This window comes from Loxodonta africana, chromosome 4 (assembly GCF_030014295.1).
Source record: "Loxodonta africana isolate mLoxAfr1 chromosome 4, mLoxAfr1.hap2, whole genome shotgun sequence".
In the NCBI taxonomy this organism is placed as follows: Eukaryota; Metazoa; Chordata; class Mammalia; order Proboscidea; family Elephantidae; genus Loxodonta; species Loxodonta africana.
The window spans coordinates 7768476-7785972 of NC_087345.1; the positions used below are offsets into that span (position 1 = coordinate 7768476).

At 49.9% G+C, this 17497-nt stretch overlaps 1 protein-coding gene across 1 annotated transcript in view; it reads right to left on the reverse strand.

Annotated features, from left to right (window-relative positions):
* Window positions 1–3692: 3692 nt before the first annotated feature.
* Window positions 3693–17497, reverse strand: part of ARHGAP8 (Rho GTPase activating protein 8) — a 58932-nt gene continuing 45127 nt past the window's right edge. The window contains exons 8-12 of the mRNA XM_064283388.1: window positions 16334–16407; window positions 13573–13650; window positions 10336–10464; window positions 5817–5920; window positions 3693–4141 (exon numbers count right to left, since the gene is read on the reverse strand). Of these exons, the coding sequence (XP_064139458.1) occupies window positions 3896–4141; window positions 5817–5920; window positions 10336–10464; window positions 13573–13650; window positions 16334–16407 (631 nt within the window). The 3' untranslated portion in view covers window positions 3693–3895. The remainder of the gene's footprint in view (window positions 4142–5816; window positions 5921–10335; window positions 10465–13572; window positions 13651–16333; window positions 16408–17497) is intronic.

A 17497-nucleotide genomic window follows, 5' to 3' on the forward strand; every position in this document is an offset into this window, starting at 1 on the left:
GCTGTAATCTTTACAGGAGCACACGAACAAGTCTTTCTCTCGAGGAGCTGCTGAGTGGGTTCGAACCATCAACCTTTGGGTCAGCAGCCGAGTGCTTAACCATTGTGCCACCAAGGAGGTCTCCTAAGTCACAAATCAACAACAACAACAAAAACACTGAGTAGGGTGAGGAGTGCGGAGAAAAACAAGAACTGGAGGGAGAGGAGCTGTAGAGACAAGGTGGGGCAAGTGCCCAGTGAGGAAGGAGTGAGAGGAGAAAGGGGGTGAGAAGGGAGCAGGGAGGCGCCTGCCCAGGCCAACAGGCTCTGCAGCTCCTCCGGGAGACCAGGCGGGTCAACCACGGCCCTGCCCTGCCCTGCCCTGCCCAGCCGGTGCCCCAGGGAGCACACAGGCTGTACCACCCAGCTAGGTAAGGACTGGGACAGGGTGAGCGGGGTAGGGGGACAGAGAAGCCTCTCACCCACATCCATCCAGGAGGCTGCCAGGCTACTACAGTCTGTGAGCCCCGGGGAAACCTGAAAATTTAGCGCCTCTGCCTGCGTCACTGCCGTCATGGAAGAGGTGCAATTCTTGCCCTCAAAGAGCTTACAATCACTGGGTCTTCTGGACCAAACCCTGGAGATCTTTCAAAGGTAGGTTCACCATTTCCACTTTATTTTCCCCAAACTTCAGAAACTTCTCGGAAAACCTAAGGGAATATTTTCCCAGCATTTACTGTTGTCGTTAGGCGCTGTCTAGTCAGTTCCGACTCATAGTGACCCCACGTACAACAGAACGAAACACTGCCCTGTCCTGCGCCACCCTCACAATTGTTGCTATGTCTCAGCCCCTTGTTGCAGCCACAGTGTCAATTCATCTTGTTGAGGGTCTTCCTCTTTTTCACTGACCCTGTACTTTACCAAGCATGATGTCCTTCTCCAGGGACTGGTCCCCCCGATAACACGTCCAACGTATGTGAGACATAGTCTCACCATCCTTGCTTCTAAGGAGCATTCTGGCTGTACTTCTTTCAAGACAGATTTGTTTATTCTGCCAGTCCATGATATATTCGGTATTCTTCACCAACACCATAATTCAGAGGCATCAATTCTTCTTCAGCCTTCCTTAGTCATTGTCCAGCTTTTGCATACATATGAGGTGACTGAAAATATCATGGCTTGGTTCAGGCTCACCTTAGTCCTCAAAGAGACATCTTTGCTTCTGAACACTTTAAAGGGTCTTTTAAAGCAGATTTGCTCAGTGTAATACCTTGTTTCATTTCCTGACTGCTGCTTCCATGGGTGTTGATTGTGGATCTAAGTAAAACGAAATCCTTGACAACTTCAATATTTTCTCCATTTATCATGATGTTGCTTATTGGTTCAGTTGTGAGGGTTTTTGTTTTCTTTATGTTGAGGTGTAATCCATACTGAAGGCTGTGGTCTTTGATCTTCATTAGCAAGTGCTTCAAGTCCTCTTGACTTTTAGCAAGCAACGTTGTGTCATCTGCACAGTACAGGTTGTTAACGAGTCTTCCTCCAACCCCGATGCCTCATTCTTCTTCATATAGTCCAGTTTCTCAGATTATTTGCTCAGCTTACCGATTGAATAAATATGGTGAAAGGATACAACCCTGATGAACATCTTTCGTGACCTTAAACCACTCAGTAACCCCTTGTTCTGTTCGAACAACTGATCAACTCTTGGTCTAAGTACAGGTTCCTCATGAGCATAATTAAGTGCTCTGGAATTCCCATTCTTTGCAATGTTATCTATGATTTGTTATGATCCACACAGTCGAATAACTTTGCCTAGTCAAGAAAACACAGGAAACATTTTTCTAGTATTCTCTGCTTTCAGCGAGGATCCATCTGACATCAGCAATGATATCCCTGGTTCCTTGTCCTCTTCTAAAACCAGCCTGAATTTCTGACAGTTCCTTGCCAATGTACTGCTGCAACCATTTTTTAATTATCTTCATAATTTTATTTGCATGTGATATCAATGATATAGTTGGATAATTCCCACATTCAGTTGGATCACCTTTCTTGGAAACAGGCATAAATATGGATCTCTTCCAGTTGGTTGGCCATCTTCCAAATTTCTTGTTATAGACGAGTGAGCACCTCCAGCGCTGCATCCATTTGTTGAAACATCTCAGTTGATATTCCATCAATTCCTGGAGCCTTGTTTTTCGCCAATGTCTTCAGTGCAGCTTGGGCTTCTTCCTTCAGTACCATCGGTTCCTGGTCTTATGGTACCTCCTGAAATGATTGAATGTCAACCAATTCTTTTTGGTACAGTGACTGTGTGTATTCCTTCCATCTTCTTTTCATGCTTCCTGAGTTGTTTAATATTTTCCAGCAGAATCCTTCACTATTGCAATTCGAGGCTTTAATTTTTTTTTCAGTTTCTTTCAGCTTGAGAAATGCCAAGCGTGTTCTTCCTTTCCAGTTTTGTAACTCCAGGTCTTTGCATGTTTCATTATAATACTTTGCTTTGTCTTCTCAAGCCGCCCTTTGAAATCTTCTGTTTAGCTCTTTTAATTCATCATTTCTTTCTTTCGCTTTAGCTACTCTATGTTCAAGAACAAGTTTCAGAGTCTCTTCCGACGTCCATTTTGGTCTTCTTTTTCTTTTCTGTCTTTTTAATGACCTTTTTCTATATGCCAAGAAAACCAAACCTGTTGCCATTGAGTCAATTCTGACTCATAAGTGACCCTGTAGGACAGAGTAGAACTACCCAATAGGGCTTCCAAGGCTGTAATCTTTACAGAAGCAGACTGCCACATCTGTCTGCTGCGGAGCGGCTGGTGGATCCCAACCACCGACCTTTCGTTAGCGGCCGCTGTACCACCAGGACTCCTTGTGTGAGTATGTCAATTCCAACTCATCACCAGGACTCCTTGTGTGAGTATGTCAATTCCAACTCATAGCGACCGTATAGGATAGAGTAAAACTGCCCCATAGAGTTTCCAAGGAGCACCTGGTTGATTTGAACTGCTGACCTTTTGGTTAGCAGCCATAGCTCTTAACCACTATGTCACCAGGGTTTCCATATACATGAGCCCAGGTGGTGCAGTAAAGAGCTTGGATGGTAACCAAAAGGTCGGCTGTTTAAATCCACCAGCTGCTTCTTGGAAGCCCTATACATACATAGTTTCTGTTTCTGCAGAAAACCGTAATACAGGCCCCCATTCTACACCCTCCCTGTATCCACACACATCCTTTGCCCAATGATTCTGCGGTGTCCTCCCACCCCAACTTGGGCTCAGGCATGTGACTAGCTTTGGCCTCAAGACATGGCACACCTCACACCAGCACCAGCATGGGGTCATCTGGTATACCTCCCAGACACCTCTGCCTGCATGGTGAGCACGGTCCCGGGCAGCCTGCTGAAAGGATCCGAGCGCCTACACAACAGCCAAGTTTCTTTAGCTGCAGCCAGCCGCCGGGCGTGTGGCTGAGCTCTGGCAAGAGGAAACAGCTGCCTGGTCAACTCATGGTGTCCTGGACAACATGACAAGGCTGTTGTTTCCAGACCCAGCGTTTTGAGTAGTTTGTTACATCACATAACAGCAACAGCTAACTGCTACAAACCCCAGCTGATAAACGTCCATTTTCAGTTATCCGCATGGAGTTCTGACCGCAGGCCACCACTCAAAGACGGGGGAGAAGGGCCCAAGAATGAGAAACACAGAAATTTCCTGGCAGGTTCTGAGTCTGTTTAATGCCTGGTTACAGTCACAGGTAGCAAGTTTGCAAAGCCTACAAAGAACACACAGACAGATGGACTTTGACATGGCCTTCCCAGTGCTACAGATGTCTCCTGGCCATGGTCAGGGGACGTGGAGGCACAACAGCCGAGACAAGGCTGGTCCATCTCTGGCAAAACCTTGGGCGAAGGGGTCGCCTGGCTACTTGGCTTCGGCAGAGGCAGGCACATGGCCCCCAGGCGTGTGGCCCCCAGGCGCGTGGCCCCCAGATGCCTCCTGGGTGCTGAAGACGGTCTCGTAGTACTCAATAAGCAGCTCTGTGAACAGGTTCAGGGGCACGAGGGCGCTCACTGAGGATGCCCCCTGGGAAGGCCAGGTCAAGTTCAGCCCGAAGACACAGGCCAGGCTGGAACTGCTCATTTTGTTAAAGATGCTTTCCTGGGACACCTGGAAGGGAGCACAGGTGAGGCAAGGTGTGCACCCCAACATACCACAACTGGGGTCTTTGTGCAGTGAGAACAGGCCAGGACTGGGCTGCCAGCCAGTGCTGCAGCCTCGTGCAGCCCCCCATCAACCTGCCCCGCCCACCCTGCCTCAGTTTCCCCATCTGTAAAAGGAAGGGGCTGGACTCGGCGCTCTCAGAGGAATTCCTCTGGGTGTGACCTTCCCTGGTCTGCCTTCTGGGGCCTCCTCAACCTACACCATCCCCCTTCCACGCGGGAGGGTTCAGAGGCCCACTTGGGGAGCGTGGCCTTTGGCGTCACCAGACGCCCCTCACCTGTCTGACTGCCCTGGACCTTTGCTCTCGCTGGGGACCACCAGCCAGATGGCATCATCACGAGAGGGGGTAAAAAGCAGGGCTGCCAACCGGTTCATTCTGGTTCACACCCCTGCTGAGAATTTGCATTTCTAACAAGTTCCCAGGTGATGCTAATCCTGCGGGTTAGGGACCAGTGCTGAGAACCACTAGTAGGGCAGTGACAAGTTCCCAGGCAGTGCTAATCCTGCAGATAAGGGACCAATGCTGAGAACCACTAGTAGGGCAGTGACAAGTTCCCAGGTGGTGCTAATCCTGCGGGTTAGGGACCAATGCTGAGAACCACTAGTAGGGCAGTGACAAGTTCCCAGGTGGTGCTAATCCTGCGGGTCAGGGACCAATGCTGAGAACCACTGGTAGGGCAGTGACAAGTTCCCAGGTGGTGCTAATCCTGCGGGTCAGGGGCCAGTGCTGAGAACCACTGGTAGGGCAGTGACAAGTTCCCAGGTGGTGCTAATCCTGGGGGTTAGGGACCAACGGTGAGAGCCACTAGTAGAGCGGTGGGTCTCAAAATGTACCATACTTGAGAATCACCTGGGGATCTCGTTAAACTGTAGATTCTGATTCAGTGTATCTGGGGTGGAAAGGCAGATGCTCAGCAGGGGTTAGAACCAGAACAAAATGGTTCAAACCCTGGTAAAAAGCTTGGCACAGAGCCAGACACATGGCTAATCCTCCTGGGTGTTGGCGAGGACTGTTATTAGGGTGAGAGGGTAGGGGAGAGGGAAGGGGGCTGATATCTACTCCCCGTTCCCCAGGAACCCACAACCCTGACAGTCAGCTACAGCTGTGTGTGTGTGTGCGCATGCCTGTGTGAGTAAGCATATAGGAGTGAGCATGTGAGTACATAGTGTGTCAGTGGGCATGTGAGTGTGTGCATGTGTGAGTGAGCATGGGAGTGCATGAGTCAGCTGTGAGTACATGAGAGTGTGTGTGAGTGCATGTGTGTGTCCGTGAGCACGTATGTGTGAGACAGTGTGTGTGTGACAGGGGTGGGTAGTGGGAAGGAAACCCGCAGCCTCTGTCTCATGTTGAAGAGCAGGCTCCCTGCCCAGCTAGGCTGCTGTGATACGCTGTCAATAGGGTGCAGGAAACCCCTGTAAGCTGTAAAGTGCTGTGCATGCAGAAGGGATGAGTGTTGTCTTCAGCAGGCCAAGAATACAGGCCCTGACATGCAGGGCAGAGGCCCCGTGTGAAGGGCACAGGCTCCGTGGGGAGGGCACAGGCCCCAACGTGGAGGGCAGAGGCACCAGCACAGGATGTGGCCCCGCCCACGCCACCCCGAGGCACCTGTTGCCCACTCACCTCATGCAGGAAGCCCATGAGGTAGTTGAGAACAGCGTAATTTTGCTCAGGGAGGCTGCTCAGGATCTGGCGGCAATGGGTCACTCGCAGGCTGCTTTCCACACCTGCAATGGCGTGGGGGTGAGGGCAGAGAGCAAAGGGGATAGCCAGCTCTAAAGGTGGGTGTCAGGGTCAGGCCTGGAGCCCCCACCTACTTCACGGCCCGGCTGTGCGGCTGTCCCTCCCAGATCCCTCTGCTTCTCTGAGCCGGTTCCTCTTCTTTAAAACAGAACAGTAACCATTACTTCCCAGAAACCCATTAAAACCAAACGGCTAGAATGGTCTAGACCAGGGGTCGGCCAACTATGGCCTATGAGCCAAATATGGCCCACTGGCTGTTTTTGTCAATAAAGTTTTATTGGGACATAGCTACGGCCACTCATTCCTTATGGCCTATGGCTGCCTTTATGTTACAATGGGAAGTCGACTGTCTGTTCTACACAAACGCAGCTTGTTTGGTGATTCTCAGCCCTAGGGGTCCCCACACTGCGTTGTTCTTGGGGAAGGCAGCGCCCTACCCACCGGGGCCTGGAATAAACACCCCAGACTCTGAGATTCAAAAATTTCCGTCAATACCCACATTCCCCATCTGAGCTCCATCCAAACACTTTAAATAAAAGTCCACCAGTCAACAAGTGTGCACCCAGCTCCCACTGCAGAGACACAGATGCACAAAGACACACAGCACACACACACACATATACAGACACACAAATACACACATAAACACCATATATACACATATACATACCACACGCAGAACACAAATACACACATAATCATACACACACACCACACACACAAATACACACATAAACACCATGCACACACATACATACCACACCCAGACACACATATACACACATAAACACCATAACACACATATACATACATACGCACACACATACATACCACACAGACACACAAATACACACATAAACACCGTACACACACATATATACAGACACACAGACACACCACACACAGATACACATACATACACACCACAAAGAGACAAACACACGTACACACGCCCACAGCCAGCCCTGGGCACAGCAGGGCATCTCCATCAGCCCGTGGTGGGGTCCCGGCCCCTCCCACCCTCAGGGAGAGGCTCAGCCCCTCGCCCATCTTCAGGTGCCTCCTTCACCAAACTACACAGAGTTCACGCTGGACGGGTGTTAAAGGGGGAGCGTCCATGTCGTAAACTTTGGGAACCCCGCAGTCACTAACGCCATTCTTCACGTCACCCTGTCTGTGCTGGGCATTTACTGCCACCCCAGAGGCAAGTTTTCCCTCTGAAAGTGTTAAAGTTGTGTTTACGTATGTGCACAATTACGTATATGCCAAGTACTTATTCATCAATATATAGAACAGATAAAACCAAAGCAAACCAAACCCGTTGCTTTAGAGTTGGTTCCGACTCACATCAACCCTATAAAACAGAGCAGAACTGCCCCATAGGGCTTCCGAGGAACAGCTGGCGGATTTGAACTGCTGACCTCTTGGTTAGCACCTGAGCTCTTAACCACTGCACCCCCAGGGCTCCAGAGAATAGATGCTTGCCTGAAAATACACAGTTTCTACATAAAATACATGTTTGATGTTTGCTGTCAAGTCGATTCCGACTCATAGCAACTCCATGAGACAGGGCAGAACTGCCCCGTAGGGTTTCCTAGGCTATAACCTACTGGAGCAGATCGCCAGGCCTTTTCTTGAGCCCCCTGTGTGGGTTCGAACCACCAACCTTTCACTTAACAGCCGAGCACGTAACCGTTATGCTACCAGGGCTCCTTATGCGTGTTTACGTAGCAACAATCTTTCAAAAATACATATTCCTGCATAAACATAACAAACATTACATGACTCTTTGTACTTTTCAAAGCATTTCCACATAAACACATCTCTAAGTGTTTCAGCTCAGCTGACTCGAAGAGGCTCCCATGAGATGGAACGTCCTGTCGGCCTGGCATCGGGGCCCCTCCCTGCACTGGGGGAGTTCCCCGCCAGCGCGTCTCAGTGGAGGGCAGAGCCAGCTACTCTGAGTGGTCAGAACACAACCCACAGAAGCCAGGCTCTTTAGCCCCTTGGTAGCATCTCAGTTCTCAGCAATGGGATCTTCAGAACTTGAGTCTTTTTTTTTTTTTTAAATAATATTTTATTGTGTTTTCGACAAATGTTTACACAGCAGTTTAGGTTCCCATTCAATGATTTCTATGCAAGTTGCTCAGTGGCATTGGTTACATTCTTCACAATCCGTGAACCTTCTCATCATTTCCATTCTGGTTGTCCCCCTTCCATTAATCTAGTTTCCCTGCCCCCCTTGGAGCCCTGGTAGTGCCGTGGTTAACAGCTTGGCTGCTAACCAAAAGGCCAGCAGTTCAAATCCACCAGGCACTCCTTGGAAACCGAAAGGGGCAGTTCTACTCTGTCCTATAGGGTCGCTATGAGTCGGAATTGACTCGACGGCAACGGGTTTGGTTTCCGTTCTTATCTTTGTTTTAAAGTAATTAGTGATCATTCGCTCTCGGGTACATGAGTTTTTGAAGGAGCACAGTCCTTATGGGTAATAGTCATTATTTTTTGCATGTTGAGTCTTTTAAAATTATCACTGGGCAAAACAAAATTAGAAATAACTGCAAACGGTTACCAGTAGGGGCCAGTTAAATAAAGTACGATACAGTATTACAAAATATTATCAATTGAATGGGATGCTATGGAGCTGCTGAGAAGCAAGAGTAGGTATGCGTACCAGGAGAAAGACCTAAAAGAGAGTGTAACGCTTAAAAAAAAACAAAAAACAACAAGGCTCAAAGCAGTGTGCATATGAGAAGCATTCTGGAAAGAGAAGCAAACATGCACAGAACCATTGCCCAGGTCAGTGGGGCCAAAGGCGCTCGCAGAGAGACTCCACTTCACTGCAAACCTTTTTGTACTGTTAACATTTTTTTCCCCCACTATGTATTTGTGGTATTTTCATCATCATAGAATTTTGTAAGATTCTCTGTCTGCCCCACTCCCTGCTGCAAAAGGTCACACAGTGGCGTTTTACCCTCGAGACGTGTGTTTTCTCCTGGGGTCTTTGCACACCGATTGAGCCTGCTGTGAAAGCTGCAAGCTGTAAGCTAGGCTGGTGTCTTTCCTCCATTTCTATAGTTTATTTACCAGCAGGAAGCAATTATTGCTAAATAACTTAGGGCCAGGTTTTGATAGTCACAGAGAAAAGTGAGTGAGCTGGAAACACTCCGAACCCTTAGCTCGGCATTCCACCCACAGAACCCTGACGCTGTCATGGCAGCATCAGTGTCCCCTGGAACAGCATCAGAGATGCAGATTCCTGGGCTCTCCCTGAGGAGTCCTGGTGGTGCAGTGGTTAAGAGCTTTGCAACTAACCAAAAGGTGGCAGTTTGAATCCACCAGCCGCTCCTCGGAAACCCCATGACCCAGCTTCTACTCTGCCCCATCGGGCTGCTGTGAATCAGAACGGACTCGACAGCAACAAGTTTTGTTTTGGGCCCTCCCCAGACCCAACGAGTCAGGAACTCCCGGCTGGGGACCCACTGACATGTGTTTTAACAAGCCCCGCAGCGAGTCTAGAAGTCCCTGGGTGGTGTGCTCAGCTGCTAAGCCAGAGGTTGGAGGTTCGAGTCCACCCAGAGGCACCTCAGAAGAAAGGCCTGGCCATCTACTTCTGAAAACTCAGCCACTGAAAACCCCGTGGAGCACAGTTCTGCTCTGACGCACACGAGGTCACCAGGAGCCGCAGTCAACTCGTTGGCAAACGGTTTGTTCTTTTGTGTTTTATTTGCATAGGTCATAGATAAGGAGCCCTGGTGGTGCCAACAGTTAAGCACCCGACTGCTACTGAAAGGTTGGCAGTTCAAACACCCAGCGGCTCTGTAGAAGAAAAGACCTGGCAATGTGGTCCCGTAAAGATTATAGCCTAGGAAACCTTACAGGGCAGTTCTACTCTGTCACATGGGGTCGCCAGGAGTCAGGACTGACTCAGTGGCACCTAACAGCAGTAACAACAGGTCACGTGTGTCTCCATGGCTTTCTGCAACAATTCGGGTAGAAACACAGGGAGGGGTTGCTATTCCCTTTCGAGAAGAGGAAGTTGAGGTGCTGGGAGGAGGACCCCCCCCAGGGCAGCACAGAGAAGGATGAAGGGGTAGGACCCTCCCCAGAGCAATCTGCCCCACCCACTAGGCTGCCCCTCAGCCCAGCTGCACCTGAGAGACAGCCAGGACACCTCCAACTCCATCTCCCCCACCTGTGGACAGAGGCCTGGGCTGAGGCAGGAGGGGATCCAGGACCCCAATTACCAGCCACAAAGACCCCCTCCCACCCCACAGGGTCAGAGGCAGCAGGATGAGCCTGGACAGACTCACCTGAGCCACCCCAGCCCTCGACAGGTGGGGGACGACACCTGCACCCCCAGAGCCCCCAGCCCCTGGGGAGGGGCTGTGCTGGTCCTTACTGGTGATCCCAAGGACTTGCTCATAGGCCTCGAAGGTCAGCAGCGGCTGGGGCAGCTCTCGAAGGAAGGTCTTCAGGATCACAGCAGGAAGGTGGATATCCCCATAGTCGTCAAAATTCACGGGCTTCCCTACACACAGAAATGAGTGGATGAATGAGTGAATGAATGATGTGGAGGCATGAAAGAGGGGGAAGAGAATTGGAGCAGCTTCCAATAGGGGGTGGGCCTTAGGGGCAAGCAGTATTTAAACAGGCCGAGAAAGCCAGGACGGGCAGCTGGGAACACAGGGCACCTGAGCTCTGGGCCTGGAGCTGCTATTTCCACACAGGCTCTGACACAAACTGGCTTTGAGACTCCAGCAGGGAGAGCTGTGCTGGGGTCATGTGTGCTGGGGACTTCTCTGTCACTAGCAGTTCAGGGCTGACCTGGATGGGGGTGCTATCCCCCCACCAGCATGCCCAGGTCTGACCTGGAATGGGGGTGCTGCCCTCCACCCACCAGCCCAGGCTGACCTGGAATGGGGGTGCTGTGTCCCCACCAGCATGCCCAGGGCTGACCTGGAATGGGGTGCTGCCCCCCCACCAGCAGCCCAGGCTGACCTGAAATGGGGGTGCTGTCCCCTGATCAGCACACCCACCCTCACCTGCCTCCTCCAGCACCCAGTGGAGGTGGTGGGTGTATGACTGACTTCTTGACTGTGGTTTGGGTCCTGGGGAGGACTTGCTGCTGTAACAGTGTCCAGCATGATGCCAGGACATGAGGGCTGAGAAGGCTGCCCAGGGGATGGCCCGAGCTTGGCACCTATCATGAGGCCGACATGCGGCAGAGTCTGCTCCTTGGCATCCATTAATCCCTCCTAGCTGCACCTCAACATAAAGAAAACAAAACTCCTCACAACTGGACCAATGAGCAACGTCATGATAAACGGAGATAAGGTTGAAGTTGTGAAGGATTTCATTTTTCTTGGATCCACAATCAACAGCCATGGAAGCAGCAGCCAAGAAATCAAAAGATGCATTGCATTGGGTAAATCTGCTGCAAAGGACCTCTTTAAAGTGTTGAAGAGCAAAGATGTCACCTTGAAGACTAAGGTGCGCCCGACCCAAGCCATGGTATTTTCAATCGCATCATATGCATGTGAAAGCTGGACAATGAATAAGGAAGACCGAGAAGAACTGACGCCTTTGAATGGTGGTGTTGGCGAAGAATATTGAATACACCATGGACTGCCAAAAGAACGAACAAATCTGTCTTGGAAGAAGTATGACCAGAATGCTCCCTAGAGGCAAGGATGGCGAGACTGCATCTTATATACTTTTGACATGTTGTCAGGAGGGATCAGTCCCTGGAGAAGGAAACATCATGCTTGGCAGAGTACAAGGTCAGCGGAAAAGAGGAAGACCCTCCATGAGATGGACTGACACAGTGGCTGCAACAATGAGCTCAAGCATAACAACGATTGTAAGGATGGCGCAGGACCGGGCAGTGTTTCGTTCTGTTGTGCATAGGGTCGCTGTGAGTCGGAACTGACTCGACGGCATCTAACAACAACAACAAGCTGCCCTTCAGGAGCCCCTGGTGGCACAGATGGTAAGCACTCAACTACTAACCGAAAGGCTGGTGATTCAAACCCACACAGAGGTACCTCAGAAGACAGGCCTGGTGATCTGCTTCCAAAACGATCACGGTCTTGAAAACCCTGTGGAGCAGTTCTAGTCTGCAAGGGGTTGCCGTGAGTCAGAATCGACTCCACAGTAACTAATGGCAACAAATTGCCCTTTCACCCAGTCTGACAGGGCGAGTCTGATCTTGCCACCCAGTCTCTCAATAGCTGTGGGCTCTCACTGCTCCTCCCAGCCATGCCCCATTTGGATTCCCGTGATAGACACCCCTTTGCTGCTGTGTAACCCAAACTCTTAACAGTCGTGGTCACTCTTTGCCCCTCCGGCCCTGCTCCATGTGGGTGCCCATGATTAAAACTTCTCCTTTTTCCCAAGCTAAGGCACCAAAAACTCAAGCTGACCACTTGGCCTTCAGCATGCTAACACCGTAGCCCCCACCCTGCCTGCCATCCGTAAGGCCACTCGCTGCTGTTCTAGGTGGTTGCTGCCTTGTCCCAGCTGCAGACCCATGTGGTCCTGCATCCAGGCACGCTGTGGCCTCCTCTCTGGGACCTTTGAGGACTAAATTCTATTTGTTTTCTGGCCTTCCTGAGCGCCACTTTCTCATGCTGTATCTGACAGACTGACCACCCAAGACCCTCATAGACCCCTTTGTGTCAAACTTAATACAGCCCCACGCCAGCCTGTGGGCACTTGTTGAATGAAGGCACGGGGGTGGGAACATGGGGGTGGAGGGGAAAGCTCTCTGTAAGGAGTTAGCCACGTTACAGCGCTAGTCCACCACGTGTCCGTAAGTTTGTCGTACTGTGGGGGCTTGTGCAGTGCTGTGATACTGGAAGTTTTACCACCCTTGGTAGACAGGTCTCAGTGGAACTTCCAGACTAAGACAGACTAGGAAGAATGACTTGGTGGTCTACTTCCGAAAAAATGGCCAGTGAAAGCCTTATGAACAGCAGCGGAACATTGTCTGACACAGCGCCAGAAGATGAGCCCGCCAGGTTGGAAGGCACTCAAAACACGACTGGAAAAGAGCTGTCTCTCAAAGTAGAGTGGACCTTAATGATGTGGAGGGAGTCAAGCTTTCAGGACCTTTATTTGCTGATGTGGCACGACTCAAAACGAGATGTATTGCATTGGGAAAATCTGCTGCAAAAGACCTTTTTAAAGTGTTAAAAAGCAAAGATGTCACTCTGAGCACTAAGGTGTACCTGACCCAAGCTGTGATATTTTCAATCGCCTCATATGCATGCGGGAGCTGGACAATGAATAAGGAAGACGGAAGAAGAATTGACGCCTTTGAATTTTGGTACTGGCAAAGAATGTTGAATATACCACAGACTGCCAGAAGAAAGAACAAACCTGTCTTGGAAGAAATACAGCCAGAGTGCTGCTTAGAAGTGAGGATGGCGAGACTTCATCTCACATATTTTGGACGGGGGTCTGGACAAAAGGCCTCCTGTCTAGGTTTCGCAGCTGCTCCTGGTCAGCTGTCCCCCACCCTGCACTGTCTCTGGGGGCTGCAACGCCCTGATAGGGGGCTCTGAGACCCTGGAGCGTTGAATTCACTGGCCTGGTGGAATGTTCAGGGTGCGGGGTCTCTGAGGAATGGACTCACCTTGGTTGTAGAGTCTCTGGATCTCTCGGACTGTCAGCATGCTGGCCGATCTCCGGAACAAACCCTCAGTGCGGAGTCCTGCAGGGAGCAGAGCCTCCAGGCATCTCACAGGTCCCCACATTGGGCTTCTAGAACATTCTATGACACCCCACTGGCTGAAGCATCACACTCACCCTCTGTGGCCAGCAGGGAACACTGTCTTGCCCAAATCTAGATTGCCCCCCACTACCCCCCACTGCCAGAGCCTGGGTAGTACAAACAGTGAATATGCTCGGCTGCTAACCAAAAGGTTGGATGTTCGAGTCCACCCAGAGGCACCTATGAAGAAAGGGCTAGCAATCTACTTCTGAAAATTCAGCCATCAAAAACCCTATGGAGAGCCCTAATACATGGCATAAACAGAATACAAAACATTACTAAAAATGCTAAAGAGAAACCAGATAACCGGGAGCTCCTAAAAATCAAACACCTATGCTCATCCAAAGACTTCACCAAAAGAGTAAAAAGACCACCTACAGACTGGGAAAAAGTTTCAGCTATGGCATTTCCAACCAGCACCTGATCTCTAAAATCTACATGATTCTGCTAAAACTCAACCACAAAAAGACAAATAACCCAATTAAAAATGGGCAAAGGATGTGAACACGCGCTTCACTAAAGAAGACATTCAGGTAGATAACACTAGCAGATACGTGAGGAAATGCTCTCGATCATTAGCCGTTAGAGAAATGCAGATCAAAACTACAATGAGATTCCATCTCACTCCAACAAGGCTGGCATTAATCCAAAAAACACAAAATAATAAATGTTGGAGAGGTTGTGGAGAGACTGGAACGCTTATACACTGCTGGTGGGAATGTAAAATGGTACAACCACTCTGGAAATCGATTTGGCACTTCCTTAAAAAGCTAGAAATAGAACTACCATATGATCCAGCAATCCCACTCCTTGGAATATATCCTAGAGAAATAAGAGCCTTCACACAAACAGATAAATGCACACCCATGTTTATTGCAGCACTGTTTACAACAGCGAAAAGATGGAAGCAACCAAGGTTCCCATCAAAGGATGAATGGATCAATAAACTATGGTATATTCACACAATGGAATACTATACATGGATAAAGAACAGTGATAAATCCGTGAAACATTTCATAACATGGAGAAGTCTGGGAGGCATTATGCTAAGTGAAATTAGTCAATTGCAAAAGAACAAATATTGTATAAGACCATTATTATAGGAACTGGAGAAACAGTTTAAGCACAGAAGAAAATACTCTTTGATGGTTACGAGAGGGGGGAGGGCAGGAAGGAGGGAGGGGGGCATCCACTAATTAGATAGCAGATAAGTTAAATTTTAGGTAAAGGGAAAGACAATACGCAGTACAGGAGAGGTCAACACAAATGGACTAAACCAAAAACAAAGAAGTTTCCTTAATAAACTGAACACTTCAAAGACCAGTGTAGCAGGGGTGGGGGTTTGAGGATCATGGTTTTAAGGGACATCTAAGTCAATTGGCATAATAAAATCTATTAAGAAAACATTCTGCATCCCACTTTGGAGAGCAGTGTCTCGGGTCTTAAATGCTAACAAGCGGCCATCTAAGATGCATCAATTGGTCTCAACCCACCTGGATCAAAGGAGAATGAAGAACACCAAGGTCACACGATAACTATGAGCCCAAGAGACAGAAAGGGCCACATGAACCAGAGACTTACGCCATCCTGAGACCAGAAGAACTATATGGTGCCCGGCCACAACCGATGACTGCCCTGACAGGGAGCACAACAGAGAACCCCTGAGGGAGCAGGAGATCAGTGGGATGCAGACCCCAAATTCTCGTAAAAAGACCAGACTTAATGGTCTGACTGGGACCGGAGGGACCCCGCAGGCCATGGACCCCAGACCTTCTGTTAGCCCAGGGCAGGAACCATTCCCAAAGGCAACTCTTCAGACATGGATTGGACTGGAATAGGGGATGGAAAATGATACTGGTGAAGAACGAGCTTCTTGGATCAAGTGGTCGCATGAGCCTATGTTGGCATCTCCTGTCTGGAGGGGAGATGAGAGGGCAGAGGGGGCCAGAAGCTACCCAAATGGACACAAGGAGAGAGAGTGGAGGGAAGTACTGTTGCTGTCTCACTGAGGGGAGAGCAATTAGGAGTGTATAGCAAAGTGTATGTAAATTTTTGTATGAGAGACTGACCTGATTTGTAAACTTTCACTTAAAGCACAATAAAAATTAATTAAAAAAAATATATATATATATATATATAGAATGAAAAAAAAAAAAAAAACCCTACAGACCCCAGTTCTACTCTGACGCACGTGGGGTCACCATGAGTTGAAGCTGACTTGACAGCAACCGGGTCTTTTGGTTCCTGTGGACCAGCGCTGTCTCAAGTGCTTTCAGTGAACCTCCTCATTAGGCCTCAACAACTGCACAAGGGCGGAACTGTTATAAACCTCAGTGGGCAGGTGAGGAAATGAAGGCCCAGAGAAGGTAAGTTCCCGGCCCAAGGTTGCACAGCTAGCACCTGATGGAGCCAGGATTCAGCCCAGTCATGAGCCACATGCCTGGGCCCCTCCCGTCCTGGTTTCCGTGTCTGGACAGGTTCCAGCTCCTCCTGGTCTGTGGGCATCGGGATCTAAGATGGACTCCCAGGAGGGGTACATGCCCATCAGCCCTCGCCTCCCCTGGCCGACTAGCTCTCTCTCACCTTTCTCAGGTATGTCACTGTGAGGCCGGCTCTCTCTCACCTTTCTCTCTCAGGTACGTCACTGTGAGCCTCAGCACAGGAGGGATGAGTTCGCCTTTATTTTTGTCTTTGAGGCTGAGGGGAGAGAAAAGAAAGTAACGCTTGTTACGTGGGTGAATAAATGGCCATGACGGGCAGCAACACACTGGTCTTTTCCACACTCCTGGGAAAACACAGGACTGAGAGCCGTCTAGAGAGACATGAGCCTGGCCCCCAGGACGTGGGTAGTTTGGTGACTGAGAGAGAGGCAGAAATAGGAGAATGATAGCGCAGGGTCTGAGAGCCCCAGCAGACGTACGAGCCACAGCGAGGCCTGGGGGTCAGCAGTGCTTCACAGGAGGCATCTTCTGAGCTGGGTTTTGAGGGATGAATAGGAGCCTGCTGGAGGACAAAAGAGACGAGGGCATTCAGACAGAGAGGGACGCACAGAGGAAGGCCGAGGGGCGAGAAAGTTTGTCATGAGGGCAGAACCAGGAGCTCCGGACAGGGTGTTAACGCAACTGATAGGCAGGCCTGATCATAATAAGCCAGTGTGGTCCCTCAGACTGGCTTTCAACACAGTCTTTCTTTTTGCTAATCCGATACAGACTCACTTAAGGAAACTTTCAAATATATGTATAAGAACACCCCTCCCCCATACACACGTATAGCTCAGACACACACACACACACACACACACCACCCAAGGTGGCAATGCGAGGGTCTGAAGTCAGGGCCACTGCCCCCCACACTGGGTCCCCACTTAGCATTTTTCTTTTTCTCTTTCCTCATCTGCTGAACTTTCTCTCCCGAGATGGCACATTTGAGACTGTGCCAGACTGAGGGAGAATGGCTCGAGGGTCAGACACCAGATCCTAACCCTGCCTGCTCTGCCACTTGCCAGCTGAAAACAGTACAAATGTCGTTGTTAGGAGCCATCGTGTCAATTCCGACTCATAGCGACCTCATGGGATGGAGGAGAACTGCCCCATGGGGTTTTCTGGGCTGTAATCTTTACGGAAGCAGATTGCCAGCATTTCTCCTGAGGAGCTGCTGGGTGGGTTTGAACTGCCGACCTTTCAGTTGTTGTTAGGCCCTTCTGGAAGTAGGGTCTTTGCAGATGCTATCAGTTAGCATGAGGTCCTCCTGGAGGAGGGTGCACCCTGATCCCATCTGAGTGGGGTCC